Genomic DNA, 17,495 nt, shown 5'->3' with positions numbered 1-17,495 from the left:
GCACGTCTTTTTTCAGTGTTATTCTTCACACATTGAGTATGAAAACTGAGCATAACTTGTTTAAACACTCTGATAAAAGAGATTGATTTCTGCTCTTACCATAGAGTCAAAGTCTCGCTTCAGTTTGAACTTTTCTAGTATCTGTCTGGCCTGTCTATCACACTCCTTTTGAAGGATTTTCATGAGGTAAAAAAGTCTACCTGAACCTGTACAAAATTTTAATTTGTTCAATAATATGAATTGAAAACAAAGTTCCTGGCTGACTGTTTAGTCATACAGACATTCCTATCCTCTGCATGTATACATTTACATCAAACAAAATGTCAAAACCAAAAGTGTTAAAATTTCAAGCCTCAGACCCCAAGAACTTATCGAATCATGTATAAGACTAGACAGATGCAGATCCAGAAAATTTTCTGATAGGTAGTCCAACTCTGACTATTTATTACAAAGAAGGTCTGCCCTATCTAAAGGGTCTAAGGTGATATCCTCACAACTGGTTCCCCTCCCCTTTTTGAGTCTACATGTAAATGACATATACTCATACCAAAGTACGTTTCCACTAATGGCTGCCTAACTTCCACCACATTGGCTATGCCTTCAAACAACTTGGTGGCTGTTTCTGCATAGATCACATTGGCATTCTTGTCACGGCTGCCCATAGACTCAGCTATCTTCAAATTACCACGACCTTTTTCTGATATCTGTGAAATACACAAAATCATTCTTTATATTCATACCTCAACCAGGATTCTGATGCATTGCAAGTGTGTTGCAGCCACCTTAACAATGGTAATTAACTCTGCCATTCTCTGATCTGTAGGACAGATCATATTGCCCTTCATAAATTACTCACTGTATCAAAAAAAGACTCAGTGTCATAGAAAGAAAGTCTGATGATGTGCCGTGTCTACATGCTAAGACAATAAGCTGTCAAGCACAGAATATACAATTTTACCTGTGAAGACAAAAATTTTCCAAATTTAGCCAGCCCTTCCTCGTGTAGACCAATCAGTGGAAAGATCTTGAAGAATCTTTCTATGGATGCAAAATCTCCGGAATGGACTGCAGCATCAAACTTGGTGTTAACAATAGACTTGAGCTTTTCCTCTGCTTCTTGTAGAAGTCCAAAGGACATGTCCAGTGTGCCCCCTGTACCACGAAAACCATTATTCCAGTGTATTTTTAAAATTATCACCAAAATTTATTGGTAGAAATGCCAGAGAAGCTCTAACTCTCTTTAACAGGTTTTTACTACATGAATATGCTGCACTAATATGAGACATACTGTACAACCAGACATCACTACATTACAAACAACAGTCTCCTCAAAATTAAGGGTGCAACGATTAACTGTGAGATCACTGAGATGGTATATTACGGTAATATTGTGCTACAGTTTGATTCATGATACTTTACACCATACAGTGTTCATGTATTCTTAGTCTGGATTAATTTGAACCATTCGATTTGGCTTTAAAATTATGATGTAAAAATGACTTCCGGTAATGGAAAATGCGGTGCCGCTGAACCATTTCTCCCCCTACAACCCATTAATATCCAATATGGGAGCATTTTGGATTCCGTGCGACAGATAAAATAAACGTAGATCATGTAGATGTTTTGATCTTCTTAAAGAAAAGCATGCAGTTGTAACAGTAAAGTGTAATTAAATGATACAAAAAGCAATGTAATTGTTCATTTGTTATTATTCATAGCATCTTAAAAGCATTGTGATACATATCATATCGTCAAGTCTGTATCATGATATGTATCGTATCGTGAGGCAAGTGTATCGTTGCACCCCTACTCAGAATGTAAAACCTCACCTTCATCCGATTCTTCTGACATTCTTAAAATGTTCTCATCCAAACTCCTGAACCTGTGAACATGACCCGCAGCCTGGTATAAACAAGAAAACAAAGAAAGTCACATTTTCTATAATTTACATTCACAGCACAAAGACACATTTCAGAGCCAGTATAATTTCTTTCATTGAAGAGTTGCCATCATCTATGCAGAATTGAAATGCATTACATGTATAAGCATCTTCTTTTTCATTCACAATAATAGATATACAATTGCATTTTATCGATATCATCACTTCATTTCTAAACCCTATCTCCTTTGGTTCAAAAGATATACCCAAGATTAAAGTTTATGAAAAGTAGGTCAAAAGGGTCAGTTGTGGAGGAATTTTGATAAGCATTCTAATTAACTCTTCCCAAAGGCACATGCTCTTTAGAAAGTGCTAGCTCAAGTCCATATTTTGCAGGGCCATCCATTACTTTGAGCTCTGCTGGACTACAGATCCTTACATCTCAGGAGCTAGTTCAACTACAGGACACACTTTTGCTTGCTTTAAAGTTTAAGGAGGAATACTACGCCAGAGAAATTTGATATGGATGAAAAGTGGAGGTTATCTACAACAATATTTTGAAATTGAAAACCTTCAAATTTACATGTACTTTATTTAGTCAGAAAATGCAGTTTTAGTAGAAAGTAATATGAAATTTTTTTTAAAAAACCCTGCTGGATTCGAACCCATAATATTCAGTTAAGCAATTGAAATGCTAACCTACTAAGCTAAGCAATTAAATCTAAATGAAATAGGCAAATATTGCTGATATTTATATATTTCCATTCATGTTTAAAAAGGAAGTCAGCCATTATGACAATGTAGTATACCTCCTGAGCACACATTTTCTTTTATTTTTACCATTGAATACATTTTTGTTAATAACATTTGCCTCTAAATCAAGAGAATTATATTGGGTGTGTTGAGCCACCTTAAAGCAGGCATGTCGACAGTAATACAAAGCAAGCCTCCACTTGTTGACACTTACCTTTTCATAGTCCTCATTCTGAAGAGCCGTCTGCACTCCATCAGTACAAAACTTCAGATCCAAGATGTCTTCTACTCGAGTTATGCAAGCTGTGACTTGGCTCTACAGGTCAAAAAGAACACCATGGTCAGTCAGTTCATGTACTTATTTCTCCAGAAAAATATACATTCCTCCATAAAGGGAAAACAAAACATTCTCCTGTCATGGGGGATTTGAATACTTTGGTATGTTCATACTACAGTGATCCCCCGTTATAACGCCAACATTTGTACCTCGGCAATTTTGGCATTATAACGGGGGTGGCATTATATCGGAGGAGGGGGTATGTGTACAGCTGTCATAAGAAATCAAACAAATTTTATCTACTACATCGTGCTTTGAATGCCTGGATAATCCTGGCGTCCAGTGGTCGTAAATGACTCGTTATGGTAGGGGTATTTAATGATTCCAGTTTTTGTTTTGTCCAACACACTTAGATTTCGGTGTATCCGCCATACTCAGATTTCAAAAACAATACTGCATATTTGAACTCAGTTGATTATAATATACATAACTTATTATTAGCTGTCATAAGAAATCAAACAAATTTTATCTACTACATCGTGCTTTGAATGCCTGGATAATCCTGGCGTCCAGTGGTCGTAAATGACTCGTTATGGTAGGGGTATTTAATGATTCCAGTTTTTGTTTTGTCCAACACGCTTAGATTTCGGTGTATCCGCCATACTCAGATTTCAAAAACAATTATTTGAACTCAGTTGATTATAATTTACATAACTTATTATCTGCTCCAAACTTTGATACCTTGAGGACTAATAGCTGATAATTGCCTAAGCCTGCTCACTGAAATTGCCCTGCCGTTGATTGGTGATAATTAGCGGGGGTGATTATAATGGTAATTGACCAAATTGTACCTGTAAATAGGTTGGCGGATGGTGGTATGCGGGGGATGGCAATATAACGGGGTTTTACATAGCGAGGAAAACGGGACTTTGAACTTTTTTGGCGATATGCGGGGGTGGCATTATAATGGGGGACAATATAGTGGGGGATCACTGTACATGAAAATTGAAACTCCAAGAAAGTTCGTTATTTTACTGTGAATCACTTATATGTTGTGAGATTTTATCTCTGTGATATTGCCCGTGTCAGATTTATCAGGCAGACATGACTTTTGTTCATATCATCAATTTGTCACACATGCACGCACACATACACACACTCACAAATATACACAAAACTATTCACACTCTAACATCCAAGTAGCATCAAAAATTTATCTGAAAATGAAGTTCTACTGAATTATGTGATTTACAGTTTACATAATTGTACAGAACATGACAGACATCAATGCTTACTTTAGCCACATCTAGCTGCCGGACCTTGCTGCTGACATTTTCAGCAAGGGTGGATGTAAAGGAAACCATACTGGAAAGCTGTTTAGAATCTGTTTCAAGAATCTGCAGATTAGGTCTGAAAATAAATTCAAAATTTCTGTTTGCATTCAATTTCATTTTAATATATATATAATTCCAAATCTTAAATTCTGAATAATTACTGGTGTAAAGATTTATAAGTACATGTGTCATATATAATGGCTTCATTATAGATACTTGTAATGTCACTCAGTAGCTGACTACTTACAGGATCTTATGAAGACCACTCATCTTCTTCTCCAGTGATGACTGATGTTCTAAGAGACTGTCTAGCTCTGTGTTCATATCCTCCTATGGAATAACATATATATTGTACATTGTATGTTTAGCATCAAGACAATAATTGAAGTAACCTCTGACAACGAAGTAAAACCACATCAGCTAAAAGAAATATTGAGAATAATGTGTTTGTGAAATACCACAGGGGCTAGGCCTGTTTGGACCCAAACTCTGTGATACCATAAATATAGAAAGGGGTCCAACTCTGACCAGATAAAAAAAATATACCCACTCGCTTCAAATGCCTAAAAAACATCAGAAACTAAGTGCGGTGTGCATAATCTTACCAAATTGTTCTGTCTTCTTTGCGCTTGCTCTCTAAACTGTTATTATTATCATATGTTGAATGCCTGTGACATACTTTTTAGAAATCTTAAGTGTTCTTAATTCCGTACATGGTTCCCTGGTTATAAGAAGTGTGTTGATAAACACGATTTGGGGAGCCAGATTTCATGTAAATGCAAAGTATATCCTGCATGAATATTTTTAATCCACTTATTCATATTAAATGATCTTTATTTCTACAACAAAATAATTGTCAATTACAGTTGATCAAAAATTGTATCCATGTCCCTTAAAAATGTTTATATACTAAGGTGTCATGGGTTCAAATCAATAGCATCTTTGAATCATTAGTTTCATTGATACCAGTATCAGATCATGAGAATCCTCTATCCAAATATAACTGTGCTATTCTGATGGATATTGGTAATAAAATATAAAAGCTATGAAGAAATTGGTGTTATCTGTGATGTAACGTTATAATAGAACACCAATCCATTTTCTGCTTTTTCAGAAGGCTTAAGATATTCTTAATCATAAGCTTTTGATTGAAGACACGACATATATTAAATATTTTAACTACAATTTGACTAGACCTACACCGGTCTAGTATGGGAAATGTCATTTGATTCTGGAGTTAAATAAATCAGGTTAAATGACGTGATATGACAGGCTTAAAAATAAAGTGTTCTCCAGTAAAATACCTCTTCTCTACTTAATTCATCGTAAGCCTTCTGAATATCGGTCATGTTTACAAGGTTTTCGACCCCATCGAAGGTTGAGAGGGACGTGGCATCACTCCTGGACGCCGCCATCTTTGCAATTCTAATGCATGATGGACTAGCATACTTCCGGTTTTAATGGTGGAGAGCTGAGGGCCGGCTTAAAATGTGTTTTAAAATCAACTCTCATCCTTGAATTGAAAGTTCGACTACAATCACTGCGTATCATATTGAAAACCGTATGTTCCATTCTTTTTGGTTTGTCTTTTAATTATACATGCAACTTCTGAAAGAGAATGTTTTTAGCATTTTTAAAATATATATTAGGCCTGTAAACAATGGTGTCGTAAGGCATACTTAGCAATTCAAACTGATTTATACAGGGAGTAGAAATGAGAATCTTTTTAAGTTTTTGTATTATGCGTACATTCCTCTCTGCGGATGAAGGGACGCCATGCTATAAGATGACCCTATTTTCTCTTTTGCAATGAAGACTCGTAGCACAAACGTTTCTCTATGCAACGCTTATTCTGTGTACTTTTATCATGCTTTCACTCCTGTGCAAGAAGGGAAGAGTCCAAAATCGCCTTCTGACGTCGAGAAATTCTCGCATAATCTAATCTCTAGATTATTTAGGAACTCTTCCATATAAATTAGCATCTAATATAAATCCTTGAAATGCAACCTGTTTCAATTTCACTAGATTGTGATTTATCAGGTTGGAACACTTCCCCTATAGCGAGATATTCTCGCTAAAACGCGATTATCCCTCTTTAGCGAGAAATAAACATTACCATAAACAGGAGTTTTGGCGTCTTTATTGAAAATAATGGCAAATCCCGTGCAACGCTGAATAAGTGCGACACGCACTCAACATGATGCGAATTGTTTCTATGAAATTGACAACATAGTAATGAAATTGCATATCAAAGTTTCTACGTAAGAGGGAAGCAGTCTGAAATCCAATACACATCATGAGTGTTTTTGTTTTGATTCATATATTTGCAGAGGTATCAAACATTTTAGCACTTTTTCTTCTTTTCACGTGAATCACGATAAGATGTACTCCGCAGGTGTTTTTCTCTGTTGTACGCGATATATTTATTCTCGCTAGAGAGGGATAATCGCGTTTTAGCGAGAATATCTCGCTATAGGGGAAGTGTTCCCAACCTGTTTATTGCATGTTGCCATTTTCAATTTCACATGTGTAACGTAGCACTGACTCATTACTAGGGCTGAAATGATGCGCCCCCTTCATGATGTGATACATATTGCAATGCTTATGCAGCCATTCAACACAGTGGTGACGTCTCCATATGAAATATTCTCAAGAGGGACGTTAAACAAAATTCAATCAATCAATCAATACGATATATTGTACAGAAGAAACCAATTATAACATTGAAGAAAAAATTATTACCAACATTCACGATCATAATTTTAAAAGCAAAATGTTTCCAAACTGCCAAACAGTAAGATGCCTGTTGGCTCTGTACTCTGTAGTTTAAACCGTTAAAGTTCATTATCATTTTCATCAGACTCGAGGCAAACGACGATCTGAACGTTATTGGACTCTATTTTGTCCCTTGTGCAGGTATGTTGGATAATATTAAAGTACAGGTCCAACCTGATGCGTTTTACTGAACCTATTTGTAATAAACATATCGAATAAAAAATCAAGGCAATGAATCAAACATTGAATTGAGCGTTTATATTGAACATTATCAATATTTTGGTGAATTGTTCCAGTCCTACTTGTTAAAATTCGCCAACAAAGAAATTCTGAGTTTGGACTTGAGATATTTTGTTGTTGAGAAATCCAGGTCTGAAGTGTGTATCTTCATGACGATCCTGGGATTCAATGTTTTGACACATTTTCCTTCGTATTTTTTATTCATTGGCATGTCTGAATTATTTCCTAAAAGTTATTCTCTCACTATTAAATGCAAATAAACTACACCTTGTGATAAAGCTATCTTGTCGTCTGTAAAGTAGTACAATTAAACAATTACCATTAATTATTAACCCCTGAAACTTAGCACATAATTTGGGGTAGATAATTCTTCAATCGTGGGGATAAAACTGACCATTTGAAGAATTAGCTATCCCAAAAAGAAGCACAAATGTTGTCTCCCGTGTAAACACCCATTAGTGACTTTGGCAGCTTTCATTCACTGTTGTCCAATTGGAAATAATTGTATGCTTGATTTTTGTCGAGTACATGCTACCACCCCTGTGAGATATTAAGAGTGAAAAAATGTACAGCTTTTTTTTCCCCTACCATATGGAAATGGTATTGGGGGAGAAAAGGATGTCTGATAAAACAAATTGTGAATTTTCTTTCTTGTCATTTGTTTTAAAATGAGCACTGAGTAAACTACATTATTAAAAATAAACACTTATTCATTGTTTACAATTGTACAAGTAAATGCCTTTTTTTTTTTTTTTATTTAAGAGGAAGTGTAGAAATTAGTTATCTTGTACTTTTCAAACAAAGCAATTTACAAGTCTCCATTTATGACAATGTAAATGTTTGTTACTGAGCATTTTTTAGTCTCGTAATTGGGAAAAATTTATCGTATTTGGCATTGAAAATGTATATAAGGTGGGAAAAAAAATGCTATGTAGTGTTTTCTGGGAACCAAATTTGGAGATTGGAAGTTTTTGAGTGTTAAGACCAATCTAATAAATTTGTTTAGTTAATGATTGAGAAAAAGAAATTTGGACCATGGTTTCACTTCAAGGGATCAGAGTTAAATTATTGAGTCACCAGTACAGTGGTCATCTCTAATGTTATTAAAATAGTGTTGTCTATTTGCAGGAAGGAAATCTACCATGTTTCTATACAACCTAACATTACAGAGGGCCACAGGGATAACCTGTGCTGTCCATGGCAACTTCTCTGGGTCCAAGCTTCAGGAAATTATAGTATCCAGAGGCAAAATTTTGGAGCTTCTTAGACATGACCCCAACACGGGCAAAATCTATCCTGTCTTATCAGTGGAGGTTTTTGGAATGATCCGCTCTCTGATGCCATTCCGATTGACTGGTGGATCCAAAGGTACAGATAACTTGGGAGACCCAGAATGTTGCTAGAACATGTACTAGTTCAGTTTGATCAATATAACAAGTAAGCATGATTTCGTATTGAATCATGAGCTGTTACATTGTTTTTGCAGATTATGTTGTTGTGGGATCTGATTCTGGTAGGATTGTAATATTAGAGTACATCCCTCAGAAGAATACATTTGAAAAGGTACTGTATGTTTTATATATATATATATGTGTGTGTGTGTGTGAATGAAAATATAACTTTAAATGTTGACAACCAAAATTTGGACCTTCTAAATGCAATGATAAAAAGCTATATATTTTGTCCTTAATTCTGTGTTATGTAAACAAAGACTCGATTCTTTTTATGTTTACAAACAAACCAGTGAAATGTTGATTTTGTAATTTAAAGCATCTTAATTTTGTTCAGTTAGAAATTTTAGCTTTTAAAAGACACATTTTACTGAAAGTACACTTGAAATATGATAAATTTGGATCAATGTTCCGATGCACAACTGAAAGACAAAATAATATAAATGTTTTCTGTTTCATTTTACTATTTTTATTTCAAGAAAATAATCAACATTCTCATTATAGTTGATTATGCTTTTTAGACTGATTCCCCATCACTAGATGTTCACAGTACATGTATATGTGTTTAATGATGTACATTGTACTGTTACATTAGAAAAATAGATCATGTTTCTACTGTTAATTGTATGTCTGTGTCAAACGGAAAACTGCAATTCACAGCTTATATGGTGCTTTATTCAGGTGCACCAAGAAACATTTGGAAAAAGCGGCTGCAGGAGAATCGTCCCAGGACAGTACTTGGCAGTTGATCCAAAGGGCAGAGCTGTCATGATAGGTATAGTTCAGATAAATGTGTTCACATCAGATTTACATGACAATCTACATTTAAAGTATATGTAATATCTTTTCTTTTTTTTAATACACAAGATGACCACTTGGAAAAGAATTCCAGAATATGTTCCTTTTCTGTGTTGCAGGTGCTGTAGAAAAACAGAAATTGGTGTACATTTTGAACAGAGATGCTTCAGCTAGGCTGACCATCTCCTCTCCACTGGAGGCACACAAAGCTAACACCCTTGTCTACCATATGGTAGGGGTGGACGTTGGCTTTGAAAATCCCACTTTTGCTTGTCTGGAAATCGATTATGAGGTATGTAATTCCTAAACATATAAAAGTTAGACCCTAAAATTTGGACTGATGTTGTGGTTTTTTGTGTTTTAAATCCTCATTTAAAGGAGATTTAGATCTATAGAAACCACCATCTATATCATCAGGGCAAAATATGCTATAAACTATAGAAGATATGGGCTTGTCAGTGCTTCAAGTCACACTCAATATCAGGTCGCTAAATGGTGACATAAAATTATGTGGTCTTTTTATGGTGTCGAGCTTTGCTCGAACGGCATCTAGTCAGCGTGTACGACTGAATCAGCTGAAAAGTTTACGCGACCGAAGGTGTCAGACTATCGATGCTTCCGCGGAAAAATCCCGCGCTTTTTGTAATGGCGTATGAATATCTGTACTGTTTAATGATTTACGACATTTTAAAGTTGTTAATGAGAAACAAATGAAAATTATCACATTGATTTACTTTAACATATAAAAACTTTCACAAAAAATAAAAACAAATCAAATAAAAATTCCAATTTCAATGCGAACTACATTTGCAAAGTCACGTGATGTCTGAAACGATAGCGTGTCTAGACGAAAGATAGCGTGGGTTTTGTTTGTAAACATTGCGTGCTGTTGGCGAAATTTAAACTGAGAAATAGTGTATCGCGGATTATTTATGGTCATTATATTTTAGGGTAGGTAATGTTTATTTGACTGCATAGCATTCTCAGTAGGGTATTAACGCATCTGTAGGTTTGCAAATCATTGGTCAACTCGGTATATAAACACTGGCACGTGTTAATGTTATTGTAAACAAACCAAGCACGGAAGCATTCATTATTATAAGGCTTTCAAGTAAAAGTTTTTGTGGAGGTAAAAGTTACTGAATTAACAAATTTTTTTTTTAATCTGACTAGATTTTCATCTCTTGAGATGCTAGCAGTGATATATACTACAAATGGTCCATAGTTGTTTACATTGTTGCACATATTTCTTATTAAAATTTTGGTTTAAAACTTATTTCTTGTTTTTATTATGTTATCAACAAGTACATGCAATGCTGCCCTTTACAACTATTAAAAGGAGAGTTCTCACAACAGTTGACTTTTTCACTAAATATCTTAATGCACAAATTTTCAGTTCATCACAAAAATCTTCATTATTTAATAACATTAGATATTGTAAATAATCCTTTGAAAAATATTCTGAAGAAATGAATGGAATTGTAAAAAAAATATATCTGTAATTGAAATTTTTTGTGAAAAGAGCTACTGTACAGATGTATTAGAAGCATTATTCCTGTATGAAGGATAAATATTCTTGGTATTGCTTGAATTCAAAGCTGTATGTGTGTTTTTAATACATGTACAGCTAATCTTCGTTATCGGGAATATGTAAATAGAGTTGCCAGTCCAAACCACTTCTTTCTTGTGTGTGTGTTATCCTTGTTATCGCAAATCCTTGGATATCTCAAATTTAATTTCAGTCCTGTTGAATTTGCAATAACAAGGTGTGACTGTAGTCAATGGCATCAAAATATTCACAGGTAGAAGACTCTCCATTGAGATTTATATAAAGCTATATCTACTCTGTGTACATACAATAAGGGATGAAGCATTGATAAACTGGACAGTACATAGTTTCATTATAATCTTTTCTTTTTTAGCACGACGCCATTGTGGCCCTTCAGGCCTTTGATTTTATTTTGGTTGCCATTTCAAACTTTCTGGTTGCCATCAACAAATATTTTACTCTCCAGTTTTAAAACACATTGTTTGTACAATGTGTCTGGATAGTGCTTTTGCTTCTCGCCACAGCGACCCAAGTTTGATACCCGTAATTGGCAGTGGTTGTATGTGAGAGGGTATGGTGGTTGCCCACTCGGACACGTGGGTTTTCTCGAAGTACTATGGTTTTTCCCCACATATTGACCCTCTAGTGCCAACATTGTTACCGTTATGCTCGCATATCTATGCATGATTTTTGGGAGTGGAACATCAAGTAAAAGTTGGGGGTCCGACTTCTAGATGAGATACTGTCGGGTATATTTTTTTTCAGGGCAGAAATTTCTTCGATATTTTGGACACCATTCAGGGCTCGAAATTAGCGAGCAATACTCGCAAAATGCTAGTACATTTGAAAAATAGCGAGTAAAAATAGTGGACACTCGAAAATCTTAGCGAGTGGTGATTTACAAACTATGATCGTATCCGTTTTATACAGTGATGCGCTATTCACTTTTCTTAAACTTGCACTCTGAATCATACAATGACCGATTTCAACAACCGTTTCTATCCGGATTTGTCTTTTATGATTTTTTAAAGAAACTAGGAGTCAAACAAATGCTTTAGAGGTCGGACATCGCATTATGATGAAAATATAGACCTGTTCACCTATAGGAGTGATTAAATTGAATTCCAAGTATGAAGTTTTTATTCATTTATCTATTTAAAAAAAATCGGAGTATGTTTTACCTAGTCTTCCGGTAGTAATTTTTATCAGAATCATTAGAATGTCCTATCTAAATGAATTTATTGTCATATTGAGGTCGGGTTGCCACGAGTGCACTGCTCATGGCGTAGACGATTAGCAAAAAAGTTCTTGGGGTTCGTTATAGTGCTGCTTATAAAACCATGAGTACGGGATTCGCTTTGAAAAATCATTAGAGAAAACCCTTATGTGCCATGAAATTGAAAGACTGGATCTAGACCTGCAGTAAACAGGTTGTGGATTAGAGGTGCGATAATCAAGAGACCTAAACATTGCACCATATGACTTGTGTAACTTACTGTCCTGTCCAAACGATGCCTGTTGACTCACTAGGCTCAGTAATGATGGGGAAAATCGTTGATTTAAAAAAGACATGAAAAAAGAGCACTGCTTCATTATTTTTATTTTAGCTTGTAGGTTTTCATTTTTAGCTTGTGGATATTTTATCCACAGGCTAAAATTAGCCTGTGGTAGAAAAAGTTAATTTTGACCCCTAACCATTAGAAGTCTTGATTAATCTTGGAAAGCTTGAGTCACCATTGTTGTGCTGCATGTGTATTTCATTTTGTAAACCCAAACTGCAAATGTCCATCTGACATTCGTTTTTCAGCTGCCGCTAGATATTGATCCCTGCGATGCTTTATCTTCTTAGTTGGAAACTATATATTACAACATTATTTAGACTAAGACTCCTCATTAAGAAACCTTGATCCTGATCATAAAAGGCATTCGCCAATGTAAATTTAGTCCGTTGCAAAAATTCAATTTCCATTAAATTTTTAGTTGCAAAATTTAATTTTCTGGTCACAAATGCAACTTGTTTAGTCATACCTCGGAGCACTGCCTGTTATATAAACATTAGTTTTGGAAGTTAGAAAATTTTGCTTCATTGAAGATTAATTTCTCTAACTTCAACAGGAAGCAGACATGGATCATACTGGAGAGGGTGCCAAAAATACACAGCAGTTGTTGACCTACTATGAGTTAGATTTGGGGCTAAACCATGTAGTGAGGAAATACTCAGAATCTCTGGAGGAGCATGCAAACTTCCTCATTTCTGGTAAGTTTTTAACTTGTAAAAATTGAAGTTTTAAAAGTTATGGTTGTGTTTGGAACTACGTTTAAAGTGAATGTTATCTCCGAGTCAACATTGGGGTACTACAGGTTTTAGATATCTTAAAACAGAGATGTTTCCATCATTTTACTCACTTGAATGGCTCGAGTGGGCTTTTCTGATAAAGATTTGTCCATTATCTTGTTGGCGTCATTCACGTTTTAAACATTTCAGAATTTTATCCTCTTCTCCAGAACCTTTGGGCCAATTTCAACAAAACTTGGCACAGAGTATCCTTGGGTGAAGTGGATAAAGTTTGTTTAAATAATGGCCACCAGGGGTAGGGTGTGGCCCACAATAGGGTATCAAAATTTTACATAAGAATTCATTGGTGATTAACTTTTAAAAATCTTTTCTCAAGAGCAACAGGGCCATGATTAGTCATTTTGATTTGCAAGCATTGTCAGGAAGTGCAGATTCAAATTTGTTTAATTTATTGCCCCAAGGTAGGGTCACAATAGGGGATAGAGTTTTACATGAGAATGTGTGGTAAAAAGTCTTAAAATTATTCTCATGAATTGCTAGGCTATGATTAGTCGTATTAATATGCAAGCATTCTCAGTTACTGCAGATTCCTATCGGGGTGGGGAGGAAGGTTGTGGAATGGGGCCTCGTTAGGGAGGGGTTCAAAGTTTTACATGATGATATATAGGAAAAAGTATTTAAAAATCTAATGCTCAAGAAAAACTGGACCAGGAAGCATCTTTAGGAAGTACAGAGTTTAAATTAGATCAAATCATTACCCCAGAGGTAGGTATGGACCACTATTCATACTCAAAGTTTTATGGGGGTGGGGGGATTAGAAAATATGTTTTTAAAAAAAAACACGGTCAGTAAGATCCAATCATCCTCAGGTAGTGCAGGATTAAGTTTGTTTGAACCATCGAGGATTTTTTTTTTAAGGTCCCAATGCTGAAAAGCTGTTGTTTTTTCCTAAAATGACACCTAAAAACTCCCATTTGATGCATTTTGAAAATCTTCTCACGAAGAGCTGCAGGGCCAATGTGACTAAAATGAACATTTTGGTTGATGGGTATTCTACATGTATGTTTTGCAGTACCTGGAGGCAGTGATGGTCCAAGCGGCGTTCTGATTTGTTCTGAGAATTACATCACTTATAAGAATCTGGGTGATCAGCATGATATCAGGTGCCTTATTCCCAGAAGAAGGGTGAGTTGTCTGATGATATTCACAGGGAACATTTTCTATACTGCGATTCTATGAAGGGGCATTTCATTTCTCACATGAAACTGGGCATGGCGTTAGATGAAGTACATGTAATGCATGGAAAGAGGCAGTGACCATATTATGCTATATGTAGTTTAGGGTTGCAACGATAAGCTTGCCTCAATACGATATGTATCATGATACAGACCTCACGATATGATATACACTGCTGTTGGTATCATTTAAATGCACATTACTATTACAACTGCATGCTTTTCTTCACAAAGATCTAAACATCAACATGATCTATTGTTTTCTTCCGTTGCATGGAATCCAAAATGCTCCCATATTGGAGATTTATGGGTCGCAGTGGGGGGAAATAATTTGTCAGCATCACATTTTCCATTATCGGAAACCATTTATGCAACATAATTTTAAAGCCAAATTGGACGGTTCAAATTAATCCAGACCGAGAATACCGAGCTGTGGTATAGTGGAAAATATCATGCATCTAATCTTAGCATAATATTACCATGATATACCGTCTTACGGTTAATTGTTGCACCCTTAATGTAGTTCCCTTCATTTTGTTCCTATCAGTCCAAAAATATAATTTTGTGTGGTGTTGGTGGCCAACTCCATTTGTTATAAGATTAAAGAATGTAGAGTTTTTTTATTAATCTTCTGAAGAACAGCAGGGCGGAGATAACTCGGGTTAGTGTTGTGGCCCGTTTGCCTCTTTTTCTCAGTGGAAATGCTGGGTTTACGTGAATTCATAATTACTCTTGAAATTTCAGAATGATCTTGATGACCCAGAGAGGGGTATGATATTTGTCTGCAGTGCTACACACAAAACTAAAGTAAGTTGGTGAATATCTGAACATTAAGAGTGCTTTACATTATGTTGTCTGATTGTCTGTCTCAGCATATTTCTGTTTGGGCAAGTGGAAATTCTAGCATAAATTAAGTTAATACCATTTTCACCCTGTTTTTGTAAATTGTGTAAAGAATAATTGATTGCAATTATGATAAATTCATATATGTATGGGGAACTGATAAGGCCTGGGGCCTCTTGTTGTTGGGGGGGGGGGGGGGGGGGGGGGGGGTTCTTGGAGCAGCTCAGAGTTTATTCAGACAATTGATTTCTGGTAAGAACTTGTCTAATGGACAGATGAAAATGTTCCTTACTGTTGAGCTTTGTGTAGATGGTTCACCTTTTGAATAATTATTTATTCATTTTCAGAGCATGTTCTTCTTTTTGGCACAAACGGAACAAGGAGACATTTTCAAAATCACATTAGAGATAGAAGAGGATATGGTATGTTGATTGATACATATACAGTGCAAAAAATTTGAATTTGAGGACTGAAATAAAGTTATAAAAGTGAAAAAGAAGAAAACCCAAAGGGGTTAGTTGTTATAATAGGGACATTAATATCACGGTTGTTGGTGGAAATATTTTATGTATTTGAAATAAAGTGATCTTGTTTAATTTTAGGTGACGGAGATTGTATTGAAGTATTTTGACACAGTCCCTGTTGCATGCAGTATGTGTGTCCTGAAATCCGGATTTCTTTTCATTGCATCAGAGTTTGGAAATCAGTAAGTGACGGTGCTTGAATGATATTCAGGATTATGGTGGCCAAATGATATCATTCACAATAATTTGGGAATCTTGTATGTTGCACCAGTCGGTGAATTACTATGTAATTTTGATGTTTCGCGGGTATCAAGATGTCGACAACTATCAGTACTGTGCCAAATTTCACCTCCATGTTGTGGTCTTGTGTCATGGCAGTACAGGTTCTTTCTTGTACCATTATACATCTTTTATGCTCAAAACACTTGCTATGCTGACTTACAACTATGGCAACCAAGTATTTGTATTAAGCAGAAGATACACTTTGTACTTGTTGTATATTGGAGGGGGGGGGGGGGGTGTCCAAGTTTCATTAAGTCCTCATCCTTTATGTGAAAATTTTGATTTGGCCTAATTATTAAACAACAACAGTAATTAATTGCCTCTTGTGTTTTCAGTGCATGGGGGTGAGATATTATTGAGAGGAAAATTTCCCAGTCTACTTATCAATGAATTTTTGTTTTACTTCAGCTACTTGTACCAAATTGCCCAGTTGGGAGATGATGATGATGAGCCCAGATTCAGCAGTGCATCACAACTGGAGGAAGGTGAGCCTCACTTCTTCTCACCAAGACCTCTGAAAAACCTTGTACAAGTCGATGAAATGGACAGTTTGTCACCCATCACCCATTGTCAAGTAAGTAAAGCACGAAAAGTTCGTACCATGTTGGCTTTTTAAAAACAGTCATTTCTTCTTGCACATTTTGTGAAATTACATATGGTGATGAATGTGTTGTGTTTTAGATTGCTGATCTTGCAAATGAGGACACACCACAACTGTACACCCTCTGTGGGAGAGGCCCCAGGTCCACACTGAGGGTTCTTCGGCATGGTCTTGAGGTAAGGAAAGCATCAATATGGTAAAACTTGACTCAGAATCAAGATAAGATTACACAGTGCTAAAATTTAGTAAAATACATCTGTAACGAAAAATTAAAATATAAAAATATATATATAGACATTTAGAATGAAAGTGAGTTTAAAATTTTTGAAGTGGACCCAAAAGAATGAAGGAAATTCTAGTTTGAATGTTAATGTGTCTTCTCTGTGCTGTATAATTTATAGGTGTCTGAAATGGCTGTATCAGAACTGCCCGGTAACCCCAATGCTGTCTGGACAGTGAAAAAGAACATTGATGGTAATGTTTACTTCATTCACAGAGACAAATGTGGGTCCTTGCACAAAACAAGGTGGTGCCAATGTGGGAGCACAAAAAAACATGATACGTGACAAATATTTGAATAAAGGAGAATTTTGTTTCCAAAGTTCTACTGCTAGAGAATCAAATATTTGTCCTCATTTCCAGTTGAAAAGCTGAGAAC

General features: G+C 35.7%; 2 protein-coding genes across 5 annotated transcripts in view; one reads left to right on the top strand and one right to left on the bottom strand.

Annotated features, from left to right (window-relative positions):
- The window catches only part of LOC125660174 (conserved oligomeric Golgi complex subunit 4-like), a 23,786-nt gene extending 17,834 nt beyond the window's left edge, over nucleotides 1-5,952 (bottom strand). For both annotated transcript variants that reach the window (XM_048892016.2, XM_048892043.2), the window contains exons 1-8: nucleotides 5,548-5,952; nucleotides 4,491-4,573; nucleotides 4,205-4,319; nucleotides 2,847-2,948; nucleotides 1,830-1,902; nucleotides 959-1,152; nucleotides 548-704; nucleotides 100-206 (exon numbers count right to left, since the gene is read on the bottom strand). In XM_048892016.2, the coding sequence (XP_048747973.1) occupies nucleotides 100-206; nucleotides 548-704; nucleotides 959-1,152; nucleotides 1,830-1,902; nucleotides 2,847-2,948; nucleotides 4,205-4,319; nucleotides 4,491-4,573; nucleotides 5,548-5,658 (942 nt within the window). In that variant the 5' untranslated portion in view covers nucleotides 5,659-5,952. The remainder of the gene's footprint in view (nucleotides 1-99; nucleotides 207-547; nucleotides 705-958; nucleotides 1,153-1,829; nucleotides 1,903-2,846; nucleotides 2,949-4,204; nucleotides 4,320-4,490; nucleotides 4,574-5,547) is intronic.
- The window catches only part of LOC125660158 (splicing factor 3B subunit 3-like), a 25,096-nt gene continuing 13,281 nt past the window's right edge, over nucleotides 5,681-17,495 (top strand). The window contains exons 1-14 of one of the 3 annotated variants that reach the window (XM_056139620.1): nucleotides 5,695-5,804; nucleotides 7,104-7,159; nucleotides 8,387-8,626; nucleotides 8,745-8,821; nucleotides 9,391-9,484; nucleotides 9,627-9,799; nucleotides 13,172-13,313; nucleotides 14,425-14,537; nucleotides 15,332-15,394; nucleotides 15,778-15,852; nucleotides 16,033-16,136; nucleotides 16,645-16,810; nucleotides 16,918-17,013; nucleotides 17,239-17,311. In XM_056139620.1, coding sequence (XP_055995595.1) covers nucleotides 8,401-8,626; nucleotides 8,745-8,821; nucleotides 9,391-9,484; nucleotides 9,627-9,799; nucleotides 13,172-13,313; nucleotides 14,425-14,537; nucleotides 15,332-15,394; nucleotides 15,778-15,852; nucleotides 16,033-16,136; nucleotides 16,645-16,810; nucleotides 16,918-17,013; nucleotides 17,239-17,311 — 1,402 coding nt within the window. In that variant the 5' untranslated portion in view covers nucleotides 5,695-5,804; nucleotides 7,104-7,159; nucleotides 8,387-8,400. Of the gene's footprint in view, nucleotides 5,824-7,103; nucleotides 7,160-8,386; nucleotides 8,627-8,744; nucleotides 8,822-9,390; nucleotides 9,485-9,626; nucleotides 9,800-13,171; nucleotides 13,314-14,424; nucleotides 14,538-15,331; nucleotides 15,395-15,777; nucleotides 15,853-16,032; nucleotides 16,137-16,644; nucleotides 16,811-16,917; nucleotides 17,014-17,238; nucleotides 17,312-17,495 lie in introns of all 3 variants that reach the window. The other 2 variants (XM_048892000.2, XM_048892007.2) reach the window with 2 other exon arrangements.

Source organism: Ostrea edulis, chromosome 1, assembly GCF_947568905.1.
Source record: "Ostrea edulis chromosome 1, xbOstEdul1.1, whole genome shotgun sequence".
In the NCBI taxonomy this organism is placed as follows: domain Eukaryota; kingdom Metazoa; phylum Mollusca; class Bivalvia; order Ostreida; family Ostreidae; genus Ostrea; species Ostrea edulis.
The sequence above is the reverse complement of the archived record's forward strand: the minus strand, read 5'-3'. Positions and strand labels throughout refer to the sequence as shown.